The sequence below is a fragment of the Vombatus ursinus genome, unplaced genomic scaffold, assembly GCF_900497805.2.
Source record: "Vombatus ursinus unplaced genomic scaffold, bare-nosed wombat genome assembly UNPS02014773.1, whole genome shotgun sequence".
NCBI classification, from domain to species: Eukaryota; Metazoa; Chordata; class Mammalia; order Diprotodontia; family Vombatidae; genus Vombatus; species Vombatus ursinus.
This window is the reverse complement of record NW_020954551.1, coordinates 15,813,274-15,836,241: the sequence shown is the minus strand read 5'-3', so window position 1 is coordinate 15,836,241 and position 22,968 is coordinate 15,813,274. Positions and strand designations below refer to the sequence as shown.

At 40.3% G+C, this 22,968-nt stretch overlaps 1 protein-coding gene across 1 annotated transcript in view; it reads left to right on the top strand.

Moving 5' to 3' along the window:
* Positions 1-22,968, top strand: part of FRMD4B (FERM domain containing 4B) — a 209,913-nt gene that overhangs the window by 48,102 nt on the left and 138,843 nt on the right. Inside the window, exons 2-4 of the mRNA XM_027863670.1 lie at positions 4,293-4,358; positions 8,687-8,781; positions 20,268-20,360. Coding sequence (XP_027719471.1) covers positions 4,293-4,358; positions 8,687-8,781; positions 20,268-20,360 — 254 coding nt within the window. The remainder of the gene's footprint in view (positions 1-4,292; positions 4,359-8,686; positions 8,782-20,267; positions 20,361-22,968) is intronic.

Here is a 22,968-nt window from a genome sequence, read left to right as displayed (position 1 = left end):
GTCTCAGCCTGGGCCTCTGCTTCCTGTCGCCTTTTCTACTGATCTCCACTGTTGTGAAGAGTCTTGGAGTATCCCACCTCTGTTTGGACCTCAGAGTTCTCCCCAGCTGCCTCACATCTGTGCTTCTGTCTGCGAGGTGCATCTTCAAATCTGGCTACCTGGGAAGAGTGCGACACTCACCAGGCTGGCTTTCACCCCACCCCACTCCCCATCCCCCACCCCAGACTGCTAGATTAGATTGCTCCTTGGGCTACAGACCAGGAGACCTGACCTCCACTTGGAATCCTGTGTCCCTTCCCGGCAGTCCTTCATTGAGGAGAGGAGTCCCTGAGGTAACCAAAGTGCTGGACCAGATGGACAGTCTCCAGCTACCAGGACTCAACGCAGGGATCGTGAAGACACACTTGGGCCAGCTGGGGAGTGGACTTAGGGCCATCGATGCCTGAGGTGGGATTTTATCCAGTAACCAAATTTTTCATCTCTTATCCCTAGGGCAGAACTGGCAACAGAGGGCAAAGGGAGTCTATAGAATAAGAAAGAGGAGAAGAAGAGAAATGGGACTTAGGCATCTTTTTTTGTGTGTATTTCATAAACCACAAAGCTTTGGGACCGTTATCTGCTGCTGCCTGATGCTGGGATCAAAAACTATTCTGCTTGTCCCTGCATGTTTCAGAAAATGATTCTTCATTTATAGCTGTAATTATGATGCTTCCTTTTTGGTAGCGATTTTGCTGCTCTCAGATACAGCTCCCATTGTGGAAACGTTCAAATGTAACATAATTGGTGGGGGAAGAGGTTAAAAATAAGTAGAGATGCCCTGCTCATTTCTTTAAAGTGTTTTGAAAGCTAATGAATCTACTTGTTTTAGGGGAGAAAATGTGCTTGGATTGGGCATTACTTAAAGTGGGCTTTTGTATGATGGGGAAGCAACTTGTTTTTCACTTCTTTGTATAATAGTTTGGGGTTTTTTTTTCCATTTCTATCTCCTTATTTACTATGGAAAGGAAATGTTGGAAGAGGTTTTTTGTTCCTTTTTCATCACTAAGCAGTTTCTTCCTTATTATCCTGTTGCCCTATGTCAAGACCTTAGGAATATTAATCTGTATGTGAATTTTATCTGTCTGTATAATGAGAATAGTACTTTTTATCCTATAGAAAGTTGGGAGAACTCAGAATATAAATTCTTAACTACGTAACCATAGGCAAATCAGACTCAGTTTCCTCATCTACCTTTCTTTGTATCCCCAGTGCTTAGCATAGTGCCTAGCACATAGAGGACACTTATTAAATGCTAGTTAATCGATTGACCATAAAATAGGGATAATAGCACCTACCTCCTTGCTATGAGGATCAAATGAGCTAACATTTCTAAAGGGTTTTGCAAACCTGATGTCAATATGCAAATGCTAGCTATTATTCTGTAAAAATCATATTGCTTACTTTTCAATTCAACGGCTTTGCAGAAAATAGGAACTATATAATCACATTGCCTTCAAAAATGATTCATCCTCATCTCAATGCAGAAGTGGCCAAAACATGGATTGCTATAGTAGCTAACATATTGCACTTTGAAGTTTGCAAAGCCCTTTATATAAATTATCTCATTTGATTCTTACAACCACCCTGGGAGATAAGGACTATTACTATCCACATTCTAGAGATGAGGAAACTGAGCCTGACAATAGTTAAGTGACTTGCCCAGGGTTACACAATTATTATTTTAAGTGTCAGAGGTGAGATCCAAACCCAGGTCTTCCCTGATTCCAAAGCTAGCGGTCTTTTCCAAGTCACTAGCTCCACCTGAAGTCCAAATCTGTGAAAATACAACTAACCATATGAAGGGGTAGAGCAGTTCATGAAAAGGTCATCTGGGAACATTTCTATGTAAGACAAAGACCTGGCATGTTACCTTGAAGAAGTGTTACCACTGCTCAATGGTAAACTCCAAGGTGCCTCTAAATAAATTAGAAGGTAAATCTCCCAGTTGCAGGTGATGACCTCACCTGTGCTCTGACCTGCTGTGTAATCTATCCAGGCAAAGAGATACAAGGCTGCTGTGTTTCTCTAAGGTGGTATTAAATTGCTAATATTGTTTCTCCCCAGGTCATCCACACTGCCCTTCTCAGGCCATCTCCCAGATTGCCACATTATACTATGGTCATGTTACCCAGTACACTCCAAAAGGTGGACTCAGGTTCAGGAAGACATGAGTTTGAATCTCTGGGCAAGTTACTTTGAAGTTCTCTTAGGCTATTTCCTCATCTCTAAAATTGAGGATTTAATAGCAGCTACCTCACAGAGTTGTTGTGAGAAAAAATGAAATAATTAATATACAATGCTTTGTCAGCTTTAAAGTGCTATATAAATGCCAATTATTATGATTATTGGCAGTTTTGTGGCTGTCTACAAGACAAATGGTCGTTATTCATATGTGTTTGAGTCATGTGGGGAATGCTATCTTTGAAAACAGATTGCTCTGCTCAGACATAGAAACATGCAAATTTCTGATAAAATTTTCTGTTGTTGACAAGAACATTTTAAGGGTCAAAAAGACCAATCCCTGGAGATATCTTTTGAGCAGGAAGTGGCTTATTCACCAGACTGGGAGATAATTAGCATGCACTATAGTTAGAAATATTTTATTAATTTTGAAAGGCTCTGTGATTACACTGGTATAGGGGAGTCCCAGTGAGAATTCCCTCTCTCCGTGTAGACTAGCACCTAACTTAGTCTTGCAGAGTCTTGGGGAATTGCCTGGGATACTATGAGATTAGATGACATGCTGAATGTTACATATCCTGTACGTGTGTGTGTGTGTGTATGTGTGTGTGTGTGTGTGTGTGACAGAAAGACAACTTGAGCCTGGTTTGCTTGATTTAATCGCCAACTCTCCATTCACTATACCACACTGACAAATGTTTTATATATCAGAATGCTTTTTTTTTAATGCTTTCCTTAAGGGATCCATACCCATGCAATTCAGCCATGCAACCCAATTTGTCCATCTGGACCTCTATACCTAATTTGTTGCCTTTTATGTACAATAGTGTCACAACTGCCAGAGTGTGGGCTTTCATTTTGCCAGTAATCATCCTAAGATAATAGATACAGAACTAGAAGGGATCATAGAGGCCATCTCCTCATTTTACAAATGAAGAAACCGAGGCACGGAGAACAAAAATAATTTGCTCAAGGTTATACAGCTAGTAAGCATCTGAGATGGGGGATTTGAACTCAAGTCTTCCTGACATCAAATTCCACTTCCTGTGCATGATACTATGTTGTCACTGACAATGGAGTCATTCTGATTTAACCATACTCCTGCCCAGTCCCTCTTGTGATTCAATTCAAGAAATTCAAGAAACATTTATTAAGTGCTTACTATGTGCCAGATATTGTTCTGAATGTTGGGGATCCAAAGAAAGGTAAAAAGACAGTCCCTGCCCTCAAGAAGCTTACAATCTAATGACTACAATGACTTGTGACCAGAATTGTATGTGAATAAGTGCAATGACAAGTCTTTAGCCATACACAGAAAAAAAGCAAACTGCCACCCAGAGGGTTTGAGCCATGACCTCAGCCATCTTGGAGCTCATATCTACCTGCTTTGCTAGTTTTCTACCCAAAAGAGCAATATTCCATCAAATCAGGCTCAGATTTGATTGTATTGGATAACTAGCTTTTGCCATCATGATAAATGAGGATAATTTGTGTTTCTGTATGCTAGGGGCTTTTACAATGTTCATGGGCCTTACCATGTGGGAAGCAACATGACAGATGGTAGATAATAATAAATAGCCAGCATTAATATGGCGCTTTACACTTTAACCCATTTGATCCTCACAAGAACCCTATGAAGTAGGTGATGTTATTATACCCATCTTACCAATGAGGAAAATGAGGCTGAAGACAGTTGAATGACTTGCCCAGCTAGTAAGAGTCTAAGGCAGGATTCCAACTCAAGTCTTCCTGATTCCCAACACTCTGTCCTGTGAGTCAACTAGTTGCGTTATGATAGAGAGTTTCCCTTTAAGACAGGAAGACCTGGGTTCAAGTGCTGTCTCTTACAGATACCAGTGGGTTACCCTGGGCAAGTCACTGCCTAGGCAATTCTTTAAGAAGGTAAATTATAGATAAGTTGCTGATATGCATTCATAGAGGGAGCCTTCTTCCAGGAAAGTTCCCCACACTGATGAAATTGTAGGTCCATGACCAAAAACCACTATTCGCTGTGATGGAGACATTGCCCACCACACTCCCAATGACCCTTCTATGTCTGCCTTCCTCCACAGATGACGGAAGGCCGACACTGCCAAGTACACCTCCTTGATGACAGGAAGCTGGAGCTGCTGGTGCAGGTAAGAGGCTCCTTCTCAATTTCTGCTCATTTAAATTCCAGCCTGTGGGTTTGTTCAGACGGGCTCCTGGGTAAGCAAGTTCAAGTCAGCCTTCGCTCTGGGGTCAGGCATCTTACTGTGATAGGAAAGGATTCCTGATATTGTGGGTCTAGTTTTTCAGGGATATCCTCCCCTAAAAGCATGGGGGCTCAGAACTAGGTGGGACCTTTCCCTGTAAGCCCTCCCCTCATCCCGACTTTCCTATGATTGTGGAAGTTGTCACCATCCTCCCAGCACCCAAGATTTCCACCTCAGGGTCATCTTCAACTCCTCACTCCTCCTCACCCCACATATCCCTTCTTCTCTCTACTCTTGTCATTTCTATTTTCACAGCATCTCCCCCATTTGTCCCTTTCTTTCTATTCACACAGCCTGACCACTGTAGTGCAGACTCTCGTCACTTTATACCTGGACTATTGGAATAGCCTCTTAAGGTCTCCTTGCCTTACATCTTTCCCCATTCCAGTCCATTCTTTACTCAATGGCCAAAGTGATTTCTAACCATGTCACACACGGCACTCTACCCCACCTCCCACCCTCACTCAGTGAACTTCAGTAGCTCTCTATTACCTTCAGGATCAAATACAAAATCCTCTGTTTAGCCTCTAGAGCACTTCACAACTCAGCCCTTTCTTAACTAGTCAATCTTCTTATACTTTACTCCACGTGCTCTATAACAGTGGTGTTGTCAGACTCAAAGAGAAATGGATCCCTGCTGGCTGCATACTGACTTAGAAAACCACAAATTCACATTATCTGTATTGTATCGTATTTTTATTGATCTTCTTGAGTATTTCCCAATTACATTTTAATCTGATTTAGAGGCAGCTTACTCGAGTTTGACACCTCTGTTCTACATCCTAGTAACATGGGGCTCCTTGCTGTTCCTCAAACACGCTACTCCAACTCCAGGCCTTTGCATTGGCTGTCCCCCATACCTGGCATGCTCTCCCTCCTCATCGTTGCCTCCTGGCTTCCCCAGCTTCCTTCAGGTCTCAGCTCCCCTTCTGCAAGAAGCCTTTCCTAATCCCCCCTAATGTTAGTGCCTTCCCATCTGAGATTACCTTCCATCGATGCTGTGTGTCAGTTGACACTGTGTGTATCTTGTATGGACATAGTTATTTGCATGTTGTCATCTCCCCCATTTGGAATGTGAGCTCCTCGAGGGCAAAGACCATATATTTGCTTTTCTTTGTTTCCCCACTGTTTATCACAGTGCTTGTTATATTTGCTGTTGTTCTTGTTCAGTCATTGAATTGTGTCTGACTCTTTGTGACCCCATGGACTATAGCATGCCAATACACTCCATACGGTTTTCTTGGCAAAGATACGGGAGTGGTTTGCCATTCCTTTCTCTAGCAGATTAAGACAAGCAGAGGTTAAGCAACTTACCCAAGGTCACACAGCTAATAAGTGTCTAATAATCAATGTTCATTGACTGATTTGAAAAGAATCCCCTCGTCACTTCCCTATGCCTCAGTTGCCTCACTTGTAAAATAAGTGAGTTGGTCTAGCTGACCTCTAAGTTTCTTTCTACATCTGGTTCCTTTGATCCCCAGTTAGTTGTTATCCAACCTTTGCTTGAAAATCTCTAATTTTCTAATGAGGGGTGAATGCGCTACTTCCTGGAGGCTCATTTCATCCTGCCTTGAGATACCTCTGATGGTGGTTACAAAGGTTTTTTCTTACATGCATCCAAACCTGTCTCTTGAAATTTTCACCTATTGCTCCTATTCTGCTTTTTGGGGCCAAGCAGAGTAAGGCATAGCCCACTTTTGTCATGATAACACACCAACCCTCAAAGTCTTCTTTATCTACCATGTCCCCCAGGAGTCTCCTCTTCTCAACTCTAAGCATCCTCAGTTCCCTCAGCCCATCCTGGCTCAGGTTTTATACTTTGTTTGAGCCAGACCTGAAGCCTTTTTAGTTTGTATTTCTTATGTCTATGTCAGTGTGCCAGGATGCTTGGGCTTCAGTGCTGAAGGGGAATGGATGTGTCTGTCATCTATTGCCTGTTTTCACTGAAATGAACATACTGTCAGGCTGAACTTGTGTATCCTTCATTTTCTCCCCTCTGACTTCCAATCTTATGCCTCTTCCCTTTCCAAGACTTTCCAGACCCTTAGCTCTTAAGACCCAAGACCATTTGGACCCAAATCCTGGCCCCCTCTCACGTTTTTTGGAGGGGAGGGGAGCCACTATCAACGTTTAAGGAAGGAAAACAGATACCAGAAAAGAATTGCTAATTTAAAAAAAAAATCTTCTTCTGAGTTATACAGCATCTCAAAGAAAATGAAGAGTTCGGAATTCAATTCAGCAAACACAGAATGTAAGCTCCCTGAGGGCAGAGACTGTCTTGTTTCTATCTTTGTTCCCTAGCACAATGCCTTGAACTTTGTAAGTACTTAATAAGTATTTGTAGAGGGAATGATTAATGAATAAATGAAATATTTCTAAGAATCTCTATATACAGAGACTCATGCTAGGTGCTAGGGGAGCTACAAAGTTTAGATAAGACATAGTTCCTACCCTCAAGGGCTTTATAGCCTAGTAGAAGAAATAAAACCATAATACTAAGAAGTAAAATACAAGTTATAATAAAGTAAATTCATTAGAGGGGAATAAACAATCCGCTTGAGAAGGATTAAAGAAGGATCATAGATTTATGGCTAGAATAGATATTAGATATAGTCCAACAACCCTTTCATCCTACAAATGAGGAAACTGAGGCCCACAGAGGTTAAATAACTTGTCCAAGGTTATATAAGTAATTACAGAAGAGCCAGTTGAACCTGTCATTTCGTTAGTTTAAGGAACTCCCAGTAAGAAATCAGACATCCTAGACTGATGCAGATTAGCTATTCCTCTGCAATTCGTAGTCCTAGAGAGTTGCCTGGGGCACTGAGAGGTTAGGTAACCTGCCCAGGGTCACACAGCCAGTAAGAATCAGAGGTGGTCCTTGAACCCAGGTCTTCCTGGCTGCTAGGTTGGCTCTTTATCCACTATACTATGCTGCCAGATACAACTTATCATCTACTTAATTACATATTTGTTTCTTTCTTCCTAATAGACAGTAAACTCCTTGAGAGTAGAGACGCTATTGCAGTAGTCCAGGCGAGAGGTAATAAAGACCTTAGTTGGGTTGGAGATTATAGCAGTTGAATATCGAGGAGTCGGTAGGTGTAAAAGGGGAGGGAATGGTCCAAGATGTCTTGGAAATTTTGAACTTCAGTGAATAAGACCATGGCAGTGCCTTCCATGGAAATAGGGATATCAGGAGGGGCATGTGTGGAGAGGTTAGCAGGTGAACTTTTGGGGTGTAGATATGTTGAGTTTGATGTGATGACATGATATCCAGTGGGAGATATCCAGCAGGCAGATGGACATGTGGCACTGAACTGGCAAGACTCATGGAGCCTCCCAAAAATCTAACCTTATAGCCCCCTTCCTATTGTATAAAGCTTAAGGCTTCCCAGAATGTACAATTAGGAGTGAAAGTCAGAGAGACTTTTCAGTATTCTTTCAGGATTATTGATCCCTTAGTACTGAGTGTTTAAAAAAAAAATTTAAGGACCCTAGACAGTGGGATATATCGTAATAGAAAAAATCCTGGTCAGAAAACCTGGTCTAACATTAGCCACATGACCTTGAGTAAATTACCTAAAATATCTGAGTGTTCTTCTTTAGGAAAAAGAGAACTATTAATGTCTAATCACCTACCTTACAGGGTTTATAGATTCGTGGAATTTCTGAGTTCGAAGGGACCCCAGCAACCATCTACTCAAGGGCTTTTTAACTTTTGGGGGGTCATGGACCCCTTTGGCAGTCTAGAAGCCTATGGGACCCTTTCTCTGACTAATATTTTTAAATGTATTAAATAAAATACTGGATGATTGCAGAAGAAACCAATTATATTGAAATGAAAGGTGTAATATATATACACATACATATAGATACATATATGTTTATATATATATAAAATATTTTCCTCCCTAACTCCCTAGGTTGTTGTAAGGAATATGCATTGTAAACTATAAAGTATTATATAAAAAGGAGTGATTGCTTAAGACTCCATAAATTTACCCTTATAAATGTCTGCCCTGGACCTCAGCCTCAGTTTCTTGTGGAGAAAGATCCAAACGGATTCATCCCAAGCAACAAGTGGATATGGGAATTAGTTTAATGATAAAACAATAATAATACCAAAAAAAGCTTATTTAAACTATCTGGGTTGGAGGGATTGCAGGCGGGAAAAAAACTTCTTTCTAATAAGATCCTTACTTTGACAGCCCAAACTGTTGTCAAGAGAATTGCTGGACCTGGTGGCATCACATTTCAACCTCAAAGAAAAGGAATATTTTGGAATAACATTTATAGATGACACGTAAGTACATTTTGCTGGCTAATGTTTCTTTTACTTTTGCCTCGTGAATGAACGTGCTGTCATTTGTGAGAAACAGGCAAATATTTTCAACCTGAGCCTGAGAACATAGAGTGCCTACCATACATAGCAAGGGGAGTTTTCATTCTGACAGTAGCAAAGGGAGGGAATTGACTGACTGATACCTGCTTCTAGGGTGCTGGTATGCATCTTTTAGGAGTCTGTGTAAAGAATTTATAGTTCTTGTCTATTATCTACATACTTCTCTGTCTGAATGGAAAAACTGATTTATTCAGCATATACAGCAGAGAGGTAAATGTAAGTTTTATATTTTATGAGTTTGTATTATAACTTTAACGTTGCCAAATTCAAGAAAAGATAGCATGGATATTTAAAACTAAATGTCTTAAAATTTCTCTCTTTTGAGAAAATAACGTGATTTGTACGCTCTGTATCGATTCTCAAGTCCCAGTACAGAACTCCCCTTCTCGTTCAGGGACGTGTTCTAGAGATCCCTGCCATGGTGAAATTCCTGAATGGTGAGAGACTCTTTGGATAGCTGCTAACTTTTTGCTACAAAGCTTTTCCTTTTCAATGTTCTCTTAATTCTTTGGATTATACCAAGAAGTGAACCTCTTTTTAGTTTTAGAAGCTATCTTTTTAAAAAATAGATTTATATCTTCATCTTTTTTTGTTTTCACGTTTTCTTCCCATGTCACCTTTCTTATCCTCTACTGGAAGGCCATCCATCATAAGGAAGAAAAGAAAAAAAGTTTACAAAACCAATCAGCATAGTGACAAGTCTGCCATTCTCCACCCCCCACCTCCACAAAGGATGGGAGAGATAAGGGGAAGGTGTCTTTTTCAGTCTCTTCTTTGGGGTTAAGTTTGGGCTTTATAATTTCCCAATGTTTCTTTTTGTTTGCTTCATTATTGTTCTTTCTGTTGACAGGACTCTATCTTAAATAGCTTGTAGATTGTGTTACCAACACCCCCTGATTAGGGACAGTCTTATTTTCTCAAGAAGAGCTATTCTAAGCTGAGGGATTGATGGCAGCGGAAGCGGGGAACTGGCTTCCAGGAATGTGGTCTTAAGAGGAGGATACGATAGAACCCATGATAGACTGTCCAGGCACATGGTGAATTTTCAAAATGTAAAATACCAAATCTCAGGGGGCAGCTAGGTGGCGCAGTGGATAGAGCACTGACCCTGGATTCAGAAGGACCTGAGTTCAAATCCAGCCTCAGACACATAACACTTACTGGCTGTGTGACCCTGGGCAAGTCACTTAACCCCCATTGCCTAACCAAAAAAAAAAAAAGAAAGAAAGAAAGAAATCCACAAAAAAAAAAAAAAAGAATACCAAATCTCAGAATCTGGAGGGCATCCTGGACATTCCTCCTCCCAAACAAAAGGACTATATTCAAGATTTCCTATTACTCCTTTATTCTCATATCCAACTGGCTAATCCATTTTTAAAAGTTTTAGAGAGACAGCTGCATCCTCAGGATCATGCTTGATGAAGGAGCTGATGTAGAATCAGTATAAAGCCTGATCCCAACCCTTCAGAGCCTTACAATCTGAAAGGTCAAAAGGAAAATCTTAGGTCCCATGAAATTCAGGCAAAGAATTGCCACAAAGTTGTTGCCACTCACTACCTTTGGGCCCCCACCCCAGAGGAAAGTGGGGCACAAATAACAGCTTTAGGGGGCTGGGGTTGCAGAGCTGCTACTTTACCAGAACCAGCATTTCCTCGTATCCCAGTTTGCAGAACCGGAAGGGCCATTAGCAGTCACTTAGTCCAATCCAGTCTCTGAAAGAGAATTCCCATTACAACATACCCAGTAAGTTTCCATCCACCAGCTGCTTTGAGACTTGCAATGATGGAGAGCCCATTACTAACCAAGGTGACCAATTCTACATTGGGACATCTACAATTGTTAAGAAGTTTTTCCTGACATCAAGCCTCAATTTGCCTCCTTGTAACTTCTGCCCATTTATTACTATAGTGCTGTACTCTGAAACAGATCAGATTTAATCCCTTTTCTACATGACACTTTCAGATACGTAGCTCTTGTTATCATGTCCCCTGTGAATCTCCCTGTCTCCAGGCTAACCATTCCCACCCATTTCCTTCAACTGATCCTCATATGATTTAGACTCCCAACCCTTCACCATCCTGAATGCCCTTCTCAGGACACTCTAGTTTATCAGCCTGTAACACTTAAAATTAAACAGATACAATAAATATGATCAGACCAGGGCTGAGTACAGAGAGACAATCAACCCCTTATTCCTTGACGTTATGCTTCTCTTAATTCAGATCAATTTGCAATAGCATTTTTAGATGTCACATCACACCCATTTTGAGCTTGCAGCCTACTAAACTCCCAGCTCTTTTTCAGACAAATGGTTGCCTAACCATCCCCCTTCATCTGCTACTTGGGAAGTTCATTTTTTAAACCCAATTTTAAGGCTTTACGTTTATCCCTATTAAATTTCATCTTATTAGATTCAACCAAGAGTTGAAGCCTGTCAGCAACTTTCTAGCTCCTGATGTCACATAATGTGCCAGCCATTTCTTTGAGCTTTGAGTCAATTGTGAAAATTTGATAAACATGCCTTTTATTCAAATAATTGATGAAAATGTTAAAAAAAAAAAAAAGTACAGGGCTAAGCACTCCTGGGACATTTGAATGGAATCTCTTACCAAGTCGACACTGAACCATTACTTACTACTCTTTGTGTCCAAATGTTCAACCAAATCCTTCTAATAGTATTTGTGTGTAGCCCATGTCTCTCTATCTTTGCCACAAGACTAGCATTATCTTGGTGTAATATTCCATGCACAAGTATAAGTCAAAACCTCTCCATGCCCTCTCATCCTTTGGGATTTTTTACAATCTATTTCCCAAAGTTCCTTAAATTTTTTATAGATGATCCACCCAACATCTTTTTAATATCTTGTGGGTACCAATGTAGCATCCAGGCCGCCCATCTCTTGTCTCTCTTACATCAGCAACTTGCTTACTTTTCCAGCTATCTATGTTCTCAGTGATGCCTTTTACTCTCCTGTTCAGGTACAATCTGAAATGTCAAAAGGAAAATCTTAGGACCCATGAAGTTCAGACAAAGAATTGCCACAAAGTCTTTGGACTATGTGGCCAAAGTTATCTTTGGAAACATACTCTGTCCACCATGTGTCTTGTCATTTCAGTTCTTCTGGAATTATGGTCATAGGATCATTGACTTATATGTGGAAGTGACCTTGGAGGCTTCCATGTCCAACCCCCCCCCCCCCCTTTTACCCATGAGGAGCTCGGAGGCTGAGAGATGTTAAGTGACTTGCCCAGGGTCTCAAAGCTAGTAAGTGTCTGAGACGGGATTTGAATTCAGGTCATCCTGACTCAAAGTCCAATGCTCAACCTATTAAACCACCTGATTCATAATCATATAAAGTGATCTATGATCCATAACCATATAACATCACCAGGAGAATTTTGGCATCAAGAAATGGGTTTTTGTAATAGCAAACAGTTTGGAATCTCTGAAAGTGACCCAGCATTTTCCAAAAATGGCCCACTTTTCTCCTTCCCGAATGGTGGAGACAACAACTATATATATATATAAAGACATACAACATAAGTATAAAGTGAATAAATACAAATATAGACAAACTAGTTGCCTCCAACTAAAATTTCTTTGTTACATATTTAAGTCAATTTTCCCAGTTTTGCCTTAAGTTTTTTATCCTTACGTGGTACCTGGAACCATAAAATGATCGTTTCCAAATGTGGTTGCTTCCACTATGGGCACAGATGAAAATAGATGGCTAAGAAAAGACAGGCAGATGTGTTCTATTTCAAGACTGCTGGGGTTTTTTCCTTCCTCCCAGTTTCACATAGGAATGCTGTCAGGTTAACCTAACTCATAAAGGCAACAGGATAGAAAAGGAAGCATCTCGGCCTTGGACCCAGAAGACTGAGTCTGACAGTTACTAGCTCTCTGTATGATATATTTGATTTCTCTCTCAGAATCTCAGAATTCCAGAGTTGAAAAGAACTTTGGTGGCCATCTAGTTCAACCTATACTTCCCTAAAGAATCCCCTCTAAGACATGCCTGACACGTGGTCTTTCAGTTTCTGCTTGAAGATCTGCAGTGAGGGGAAATCCACGGCCTCCCAAGGCAAATCATTCCACTTTGGAATAGCCTACATGGGCAGACCTCAAGCCTCAATTTTCCCCTTAAAACAACTCTTGGCTTTTGCCTTTGGAATCAAGCAGCTCCTGATCCATGACAGTCTTTCAGGTATCATCTCCCTACATACCCTTCTCTTCTTCAGACTAAGCATCCTCAGTTCCTTCACTAGGTTGTTGTGACCCTAAAATACTTTATGAATGTGGGCTGTTTTTTTTTTGTTGTTGTTGTTAAGTTAGATACTATGCCCTCTTTTGGCTCCTGGAATCTAGCCTTGGTCCCTGACTTTCTGAGCTGGCTTTGATCATTCGGCTTACCATTGTCTTCTCTTCTCTCCCGATTTCCCCTTTGTTGACTTGTCCAACAGAGAGACAATGTGGTACAGTAGACAGAGAAAGCTGGACTTAGAGTAGGAAGATCTGGATTCAAGTCCACCTCTGAGAGATATTGGATTGTGACTCTAAGAAAGTAACCTTTCAGTGCCCCAGGCAGCTCTCAAAGAACAGACACTGCAGATGAATTATTGATCTGGTTCGATAGGAATTTCCTCTCCAGAATTTCCAAGTCTGATGAAATCACATATCTAGTCCAAAAGAATGAGCAAAAAACAAACTTGTTTACTACTGACCCTGATTTTGAATTCCTGAATCTGCAACTGTGACCATATCTTGGTGTTGAAGCCTTCCCCTTAATGTTTCCTGTATTGTGAACCCACCCTACACTGTCCTTGGCCTTTGAGACATCTCTTCCTCATATCTGGTAGTCCATCTCTAGGAGCAGATAAATAAAAAAATCAATTCTGCCACACCTTTCCCTCTTTACCAGGGACCACTATGATGACCTGTTCTTATCACAGTTTAACTCCCCGTGTACTAAAGAAAATTGCCCATAATAATCTGATTTGGGACAGCAAGGTGGGAAAATTGGAGAAGGGGAGGACAGATATTAGGGCAACTAGGTAGAGCAGTGGATAGAGTGACAGGCCTAGAGTGAGGAAGACCGAAGTTCAAATCCAACTTTAAACACTTACTAGCTGTGTGGCCAAAGGCAAGTCACTTAACCCTGTTTGCTAGGGTGGCACAATGGATAGAATGCTGGGCCTGCAATCAGGAAGACTCATCATTCTGAGTTCAAATCTGGACTCAGATACTTATTAGCTCTGTGATCCTGGGCAAGTCACTTAACCCTGTTTGCCTTAGTTCCTCATCTGTAAAATGAGCTGAAGAAGGAAATGGCAAACCACTCCAGTATTTCTGCCAAGAAAACCCCAAGTGGGGTCAAAAATAGTCAGACACAACTGAAAACAACTGAACAATAAGGATAGTTATTTGGAGGACCTTGAAATCTACCCAGAGGAGTCTGGGAGTTTATCCAGTAGGAAGTTGCCATGAAATAATAGTGAACAATTCAAAACACTATATCCTTAAGTGGCACTTTGAGTGGCCTACATCAAGAGGTCAAAGGGGAGGCTGATCAAAGAGGGCTGAAGTGGTCAGGAATGACATTAGGATTTTGAAAAGGGACTGGAAGGATGAGTAAGATTTGTATTGACAGAAGGCAAAACAACTGGATTCAGGGCAAGAAGAAGAGATAATATGAGCAAGAGGCACAGAGACATAAAATGAGCACAGAATATTTGTGGGACAATGAGGAGTACAGGGTCTGAGTTGGGGTTATTGGGTTAAATGAGAGATTTGGGCTCAGTGACCTCAAAAATCCCTTCCAGCTCTCTCTAATTGCTGTGATCTGTGATCTGGAAATAAGTGTAGTTCATTGGATTGTGGGGGGCAGGGAGAAGTTGAATGCAGAGAAGATATTTGGAGAGCCTTGAGAACAGATCAACGAGATATAGTAGGAAACCGAGAGTAGGGGACATTTTTGAGCAAAGCAGTGAAAACTGTCTTCAAGTGAGTTTCATCTGAAAGTGACATGGAAGACGAATTGGAGGATGGGAAGGCTTGAGAGTGAGGGGCTATTTAATCAAGTGCCAGGCAAACAGCCAGGTTCACTTAGATATTATGCACATATACATCATGCCATTCAGACTTCAAGACCTCTTCAAAAAGAAAAGGAAGAACATAAATGGATTCCTTGCATAAAACAGACACTTTTCTTTCCTTCCTGTGCGTCACGGAATTTCTTTCTTAAAACTATTTTATGAGGAAAAGTCCCACATACACCATACAGCCTCCCACAAAACCCTCCTTAACATAACAAAACTTGAATTTGGCTACAATTCACTCTAAAATCCACAGCCATTTCAGGAAGGTTTTCAGCCAAAAGCCTTTGAGAATAGAATATTTCTTTCCACACAAATAATCATAACAATTATTCCTTTCCACATGATCAGGTGAAGGTAAAGGCCTCCCCACAACTGTCACTGGTTGGGAAGGTAGCCTCTGTCCCTTATTGGTGTTTATTTCCAGAAGTTGGTTTTTATGATTGGCAGTTCCCACCTTTCTGGAGACCATGCCTGGAAACTTGCTTCTTTCAAGGGTGTCTCCTTGGAATGTTTTGGTCAGCAGCCTAGTACTTTCCCTTTGCCTTGTAAATATTTTTAGTAAGTATTTTCTCTTGACATTTTTTTTCCCATAAAACAACTGAGCCCTCCCAGACTACTACTGTTCTAGTACAGATGACACATCAGACACATACAGTTGTTGAGGGCTTTTTTTAGACCAGAAAAACTAAACTTATGGTACAGTGGGTATCTAGTTAATGAAAATGGTTTGCTCTTGGGCATATAGATCAAGACTAGAAGTGCAGGAAGGAGCTGCGATTTCAGAAGCATGAGAGAACTCCCAGTATGGGAAGTCCCTCCACCAATGTAGATCTGTAGGTCACAAACCACTAATCATTTAAGCAGCTAGATGGCATAATGGATAAAGTGCTGGACCTGGAGTCAGGAAGACCTCCATTCAAACCCTGTCTCAAACACTTATTAGCTGTGTGACCCTGGGTAAGTCACTTAACCTCTGTCTGCCTCAGTATCCTCATCTATAACATGAGGCTGATAATAGGACTTCCCTTTCCAGGGTTGTTGTGAGGATCAAATGAGAAAATATCTGTAAAATTCTTCACAAACTTTAAAGTGCCATGTAAATGCCAGTCATTATTATTGCATTAGAAAGATCAGAGGATCAGTCAATCAATCACTAAGTATTTATTAAGTGCCTATTACATATGAAACATGGTGTTTGGTCTGCCCAACAAAAAGAACAAGATCTTTCAAGACAAAAAGGAAATATTGGCTGCCCTCAAGTAGCTTATATTCTCTGGGAGGAGACAACATGAATATAGGCATAGACATAGATAAACCAAATAAAGGCAAGCTAATTAGGAAGGGGGTGGTAATCAGGAAGGTAAACAGCTAGCAGGAATCAGGAAAGACCTCTTGTAGGAGGTGACATTTGATCTGAGCTTTCAAGAAAACTAGGGAATCTGGGGAGGGGGGAGGGAAAGGAAGGGGAGAAAATTTAGAATTCAAAATCTTATGGAAGTGAATGTTGAAAACTAAAAATAAATAGATAGATTCAGATAAATGGATGGATGGATGGATGGATGGATGGATAAACAGATGAATGAATGAATGAATAAGAGGGGGAAAAGGAAAACTAGGGAATCTTAGAAGTAGAGGTGAGGAGGCAATGTAGCATGTTTCAAGCTTTGGAGACAGGGCACAGACAAGGAAGCAGAATGTCTTTTCTGAAGAAAAGCAAGGCCAAATTAACTGGACTACACAGTATACAAAAAGGAATGATAAGTAATGAGACTGAAATAATAGATTGGAGTCAGTTTCTAAAGAGTTTTTAAGTGCCAAGCAGAAGAATTTTTATTTGATCCTGGAGTTAATAGGGAACCATTAAAGTTAATGAGTAGAGAAATGATATGGTCACCCCCATCACCGATTTTAGGAAAAATGATTTTGGCAGCAGAATAGAAAATGGATTGGAGTGGAAAGAGACTTGAGGGAGATGGGAGACCAGTTAGAAGGCTATTAGGTGATGAGGGTCTCAATGAGTGGAGGAAGGAGATATAGGCTGGAGATTTTGTGAATGTGGAAGTGACAGGGCTTGGTAACTGACCAGATTTGTGGGGTGAGTGAAAGTGATCACTATGGAAGATAGATGGGAGAAGGAAGATATTTGAGGCAGGGAGACCCAGTCAGGAGGCAGCTGTTAAAAAAGAAAAAAAGTTCAATGTCTAGTTCAACCCCTCATGTTTTATAGATGAAGAAACTGAGGCTCAGGGAGATTAGGCAATTTACCTTGGGGTAGTTAGTATGCCCTGTGACTCCAAGGCTGGACATGGGATATAAGAAATCACAATTACAAAAACAAAAATGATTATATGATCATCGTGATTGATGAAATCAATAAAAACAATCTGCACCTGGAGACTCTAAGGAGTTTAATGATTTTGGTTTTCCCAGCCTCTTTCCAAGGTAAAATCTGCCTCCCTCCCCATAGTCTTCCCTGCATGGAGTGTCAGCTTGACTCCTCTAGAGGGCAGCCAAAGCTCTGCTTAGACAGAGGTACTTGCCTTCCTTAGTGGCTTAGTGGCTTAGCTTTCTCCAGCTTTGTGGTCACTTTGCTCTGGATTCAAAAGGTCCTATAATTTGAATAAAAGCCGACCCTTAAATATTTGAAACAGGCCTAGTCAGCCATCAATCCCACAGGCCAGAGAAACTGAGAAACAGATTAGATCAACGGCCAAACCACTTATCACCCTCATTTCCTACAAATGCAGAAGGAATTGTTATATTTCTAGCTCCTTATCCTTCTGTCTCACTGAGTATTTCAGTGGCCTTCTCTGGCCCTTTGCTGCTCTGACAGATCTCACATTGTTAATATTAAAGAAATCTATTTCAAAGGCTACATGCCTGGGAATGAGCCAGAGGGGACTCCTAAGTGTTCTTGGCAGTTTAGACCAAATCTTTAAACCTTTTTGAACCATAAGCAATTGAATTACCAAAAAGCCTGCATGTTTTCCCTCTAGTCAGTTGGACATGAAATGGGATGATCGATGGTCAATTTTCATGAGATTCAGTGCAAATGCTTTTAGAATAATATGCTTTATTGCTGTATAACCACAATGACCAAATTTGGCCCAGGAGAAGAGATGAGGAAATATTTTTCCCTCTTTTTGTTGGACAGGTGAAGAAATGTGAGTATGGAATGTTACGCACACTATAAGACAAGTTTCAGTTGGTTTTCTTTATTTTTTTTTCCTTTGTTACAAGGGAAAACTCACTGGTAGAAATTATGTTGTGAAATTGATGTGATATAAAATTCAAAATTTTTAACATACTCAACAAACAATAAGCAGAGTGACATCTTATATTATATATACCTTTTGGTCAATTGTATGACTATGAAGATATGGTCCACCAACAGAGAATATTGTTTGTGAAAGCCTACCCATTCCCTTTCCATATTTTTTTATCAGAATATCCTTCAACTCTGTGGAAATCATTTTTTTAAGAAAGATTTTAGAGAGATAACAAAGTAGACATATGGACTTGTAGTTATCGGTGGCCTGTCATTCACCATTTTGGAGTTAATACCATCTGTGACTTTTTGCAGTAATTTGATATCTTTCCCCTCTTTGAGATGTTTTAAAGATTCACCCCTCAATGATTACAAATGTGTGCTGTTCCTGGCAAAGATTCCTTCTTTGTTTATTTAGTTTGGTCCAACTGCTTTTATCTTCTTCATGGCCATTTCCTCTTCCTCATACAATATATTAGGACCGAAGTGTTGAGTTCAGCTACAATAATAATTTGTCACTGAAATGCTAACAAATCTGTCCCTTTTTTTTTCCCTTTTTTTTTTTTACGGTTGTCCCTCCATTTTCATTGACAAATGTTCTTGGAATAATCTGTCTCTTTGCTGTATTTGAGAGACTATTCTGCTTACATAATAACCTCCATGACCATTTGCAATTGCCTTTTTATTCTAAACCAGTGTTGCTCTTGGCTGCCACGTCACTTGGCAAGGAGATCAGTTGTTTTTTTGGCTGAGGCAACTTCTGGCCTGTTTGGCCTCCTTATTGGAGTGACTTATTTACATCACTTGAACTTCTTCAGGAAATAGTCTTGGTCGATGTCAATGTCCTTTCCTTTACCTGTTTTCCATTTTCCAGACAGCAATCTGTTTAAAGAAGTTGGTTTGGAGCTATTGTGATTGCACAAATTATCTTCTTTTTTTTTTTAAGTGAGGCAATTGGGGTTAAGTGACTTGCCCAGAATCACAACAGCTCGGAAGTATTATGTATCTGAGGTCAGATTTGAACTCAGGTCCTCCTGACTCCAGGACCAGTGCTCTATCCACTGCACCACCTACCTGCTCCGCAAATTATCTTCCTCTTAGAGGATTGAACTAAATGACCCTCAGCTCTAGAATCTTAACAAGAAGCCCTATGTACTTAGTGAACAGTAGTCAGAGAGAGTTTTGAAATTTAGGTTTGAATTTTAGGTTTGAAATTTAGTTTTGTTACTTCATGCTATGTGGCCAACTTACTTTACATTCTGTGCCTATATTTCCTCATCCAAGAAATGAGGGTTTAGACTAAATTATTTCTAAGATCCTCTCCTGTTCCATATCCTACAATTCTAGTCAATAGAGAGCTACATTTAAAAAAATCAAACATATCCAAGTTCCTGAATAAATTAATAAAAATAAGTAAATGAACAGTTGCTTCATTATTTACTTCACAAACATATTCACAGAAATGTGCCTCGGGTAGTAATGGACTGTATTAAAAAAAAAAAAAATTTGCCTTCCAGAACATCTAGAATGTCTCATTTTTTACATTTGAAGGGATGTAATTGTCAATTCCTAGTTAGCACAAAAAGGGGTGACTGAGTGGTAAGATAGATAGGGTGGAGGGCCTTCCATCAAGAAGACCCAAGTTCAAATCCAGCCTTAGACAATTATTAGCTGTGTGACTCTGGGCAAATCGCCCCAGTTTCCTCATCTGTAAAATGAGCTTGAGAAGGAAATGGCAAACCACTTCAGTATCTTTGCCAAGAAAATTCCGAAAGGGATCATGAAGAGCTGGACACAACTGAAATGACTGAACAACTAAACACGAATGTGATGTTTTGATCAAATTTAATTTTTAAATTTAGCTGATGAAATTAACAATTTTTAAAACTGAAATGACATCATAGTTTGACCAAAGTAGCAAAACTCTGAAGAAAGAGGGAAAAATTGATATTCATTTTACTAGGCTTTCTTTTTTGAAATCAGACCTATGATTTGTGCCCATCCAATTTTTTCCCCACAGAGGTCAGAGCATCTGGCTGCAACTAGATCACCGAGTCCTTGACCATGATTTGCCCAAGAAACCAGGTCCAGCCACTTTGTACTTTGCCGTGAGGTGAGTAGCCACAGCTTTACCCTTTATGGCTTGTCTCTAATGTAAAGGATTCTTAGCATAGGTCATTACAGGCAGAATTAACAGCAGTATTGTTTCAAGAAATTATGACAGAGAGAATGATGCTTCATTATATCTTGGCTTTGGGGAGGCAAAGTTAAACCAAACATCACATAGAATTGTTTTTGTTCATCTTTAGATGATGGTTCAAAGTCCATCTGCCTCGGCAAGCACGGCCTTTCCATTAGGTCCCATCTTCTTATGGCCCTAAGCTTTCACCACTCTGATGACCCTTCTGGTGATCAATCAAACTTAGATAGCTAGGCTGACCTTCACATACAAACAGTCACCAGGTCTATATCCAAAGCCTTGGAAACGTGGTAGGCTCTGCTCCATTAGCATGGGCTTCAAGACCAGAGATGCCTCTGTTTCATGAGGCAGCATCAGAACAGAAACTTAGTGGAGATAATACATCAGTGGGTCAGGTCCCTGTGATCTTGTTAGCATGGGAATGTCTTCCACCAACTTCCTAAGTAACCTCTCTGCACTTATAGTCTTAATAGTGGTCAGGGAATATAGGAATAAGCATTTATTTAGGAACCACTTTCCTATTTTCTTTTTGACATTTGTCTTTCATTTCCTATAGGCCTGGAGTGAGCTGTATGCTTTACAACATTCATCCAATATTAGCATCCCTCTAATATGACACTGATGCTTCCTATTGTTTTCTCTTGGCTCTTCATGCATTGAGTTCTTATCAAGTAATTATTCACTTACTATTCAAAACAGTCTAGTGAAATCCTTGTTATTGTTGCTATTACCCCAAATTGCATAAAAAGGATGATGAAACAGACATTAAAGAGTTAAATGAGATGACCTAGGTCATAGAACATGAACGAAAAAATGGCACTTTAGCAATTAAATATATGGGATGCTTTTTCTTTTTTTAAAACTTTTAAGGGTATTACCGTTTCAGTTGATTGTCGCCTTTCAAATGGCAGGCAGTCATGCTGGATTGAGAAAACAGAGTTGTCAATGATATTTCTCTGTCATCAAAAAATCTCAATGTCAGCAGGAACCGCAACAGCCATTTCCTAAAAAATAAATTAACCCACTGCTTAAAATGAATCCCCTCTAGATGGCTCAGTGTCTAGATTGTCAGACCTAGAATCAGGAAGATAGGAGTTCAGATCTGGCCTCAGATACTTACTCTTGCTGTGAACCTGGGCAAGTCATTTATTTAACTTTGCTTTGCCTCAGTTTTCTCATCTGTAAAATGGAGATAATAGTAGCACCTACCTCCCAGGGTTGTTAGGAGGATAAAAAGAAATAATTTTATAAAGCATGTTACATAAAGGGCTAAGTAAATGTTGTTGTTGTTGTTATACCTAACACATGGTCTTCCAGCCTGGGCTTAAAAACCTCCAATGAGGGGCAGTCCATTCATAACCTCTTAAAGCAGCCCATTCCACTTTTGGATAGCTTTTATGTACAGGAAATTTTGCCTTTACCCTCAGTCTCTCAGAGGTAGTAGACAGGAGTTGTCTTGATTACTTTGTACCCTAAAGAAAAAGAATATTTTTATCTACCTACTTGGTTATTCAGGGCAGCTAGGTGGTTCAGTGGATAGAGTGCTTGGCCTGGAGTCAGGAAGACTCATCTTCCCTAGTTCAAATCTGACCTCAGGCACTTACTAGCCATGTGACCCTAGACAAGTGACTTATCCCTGTTTGCCTCAGTTTGCTCATCTGTAAAATGAGCTGAAGCAGGAAATGGCAATCCAAATTCAGTATCTTTGCCGAGAAAACCCCAAATGGGTTCACAAAGAGTCAAACAAGACTGAACAACAACAATGCGGTTATTCATGTTGATTAAGCACCTAAATAGAAGGATACCCAAATGGTGACTACTGGCCTGCTTTAAGCTCAGCAACTGCTCAAGCCCCTGTGGTTATAGGGTGCAGCTGTTCATAGCAGCTTTCACTGCCTTTCAAGGTCAAAGGACTCGGAACTAGAAGGGACGTTAAAGACCATCTAGGTAGGCTTACTTAGCAGGGCTTCTTAGCCTGGAATCTTGAACTTGCTTTAGTTTGGGGGGGTGTTTTTTTTTAATTTAGATCATCGTATTTCATTTCCTTTGTAACTCTATGTGTTCTATTTTATGCATTTAAAAACATGATTCTGAGAAGGGGTCCCTAGGCTCCACCAGGCTGCCAAAGGGTCCTCAAATAAAAAAAAACATACAAATACAAATACAAATACAGATGTAAAGTGCTTTATAAATTGTAAAGGACTCTTGTACCCTAGTCTTTGCAAAATGCACAAAATTGACAAGAGAATCTGGTCATGAGATATGGGAAAGTAAGCCTTTCTCCCTAGAAGCCACCTCGAGGATGCCAGGTCTGAATGCCAGTGATGGATTTTATAGAAGGAGTGGTCTCACTCTGACGCTGGCAGAGAGAAGAAAGAAGACTAACCAAGAGTTAGAGGCATCTAGCTTTCCTTTCTAGCAAACTTTTCATCTGTTCTTCTATGTAGGAATCTCAAAGATGTCTAATAAATTGAAGATAGATAGATAGATAGATAGATAGATAGATAGATAGATAGATAGA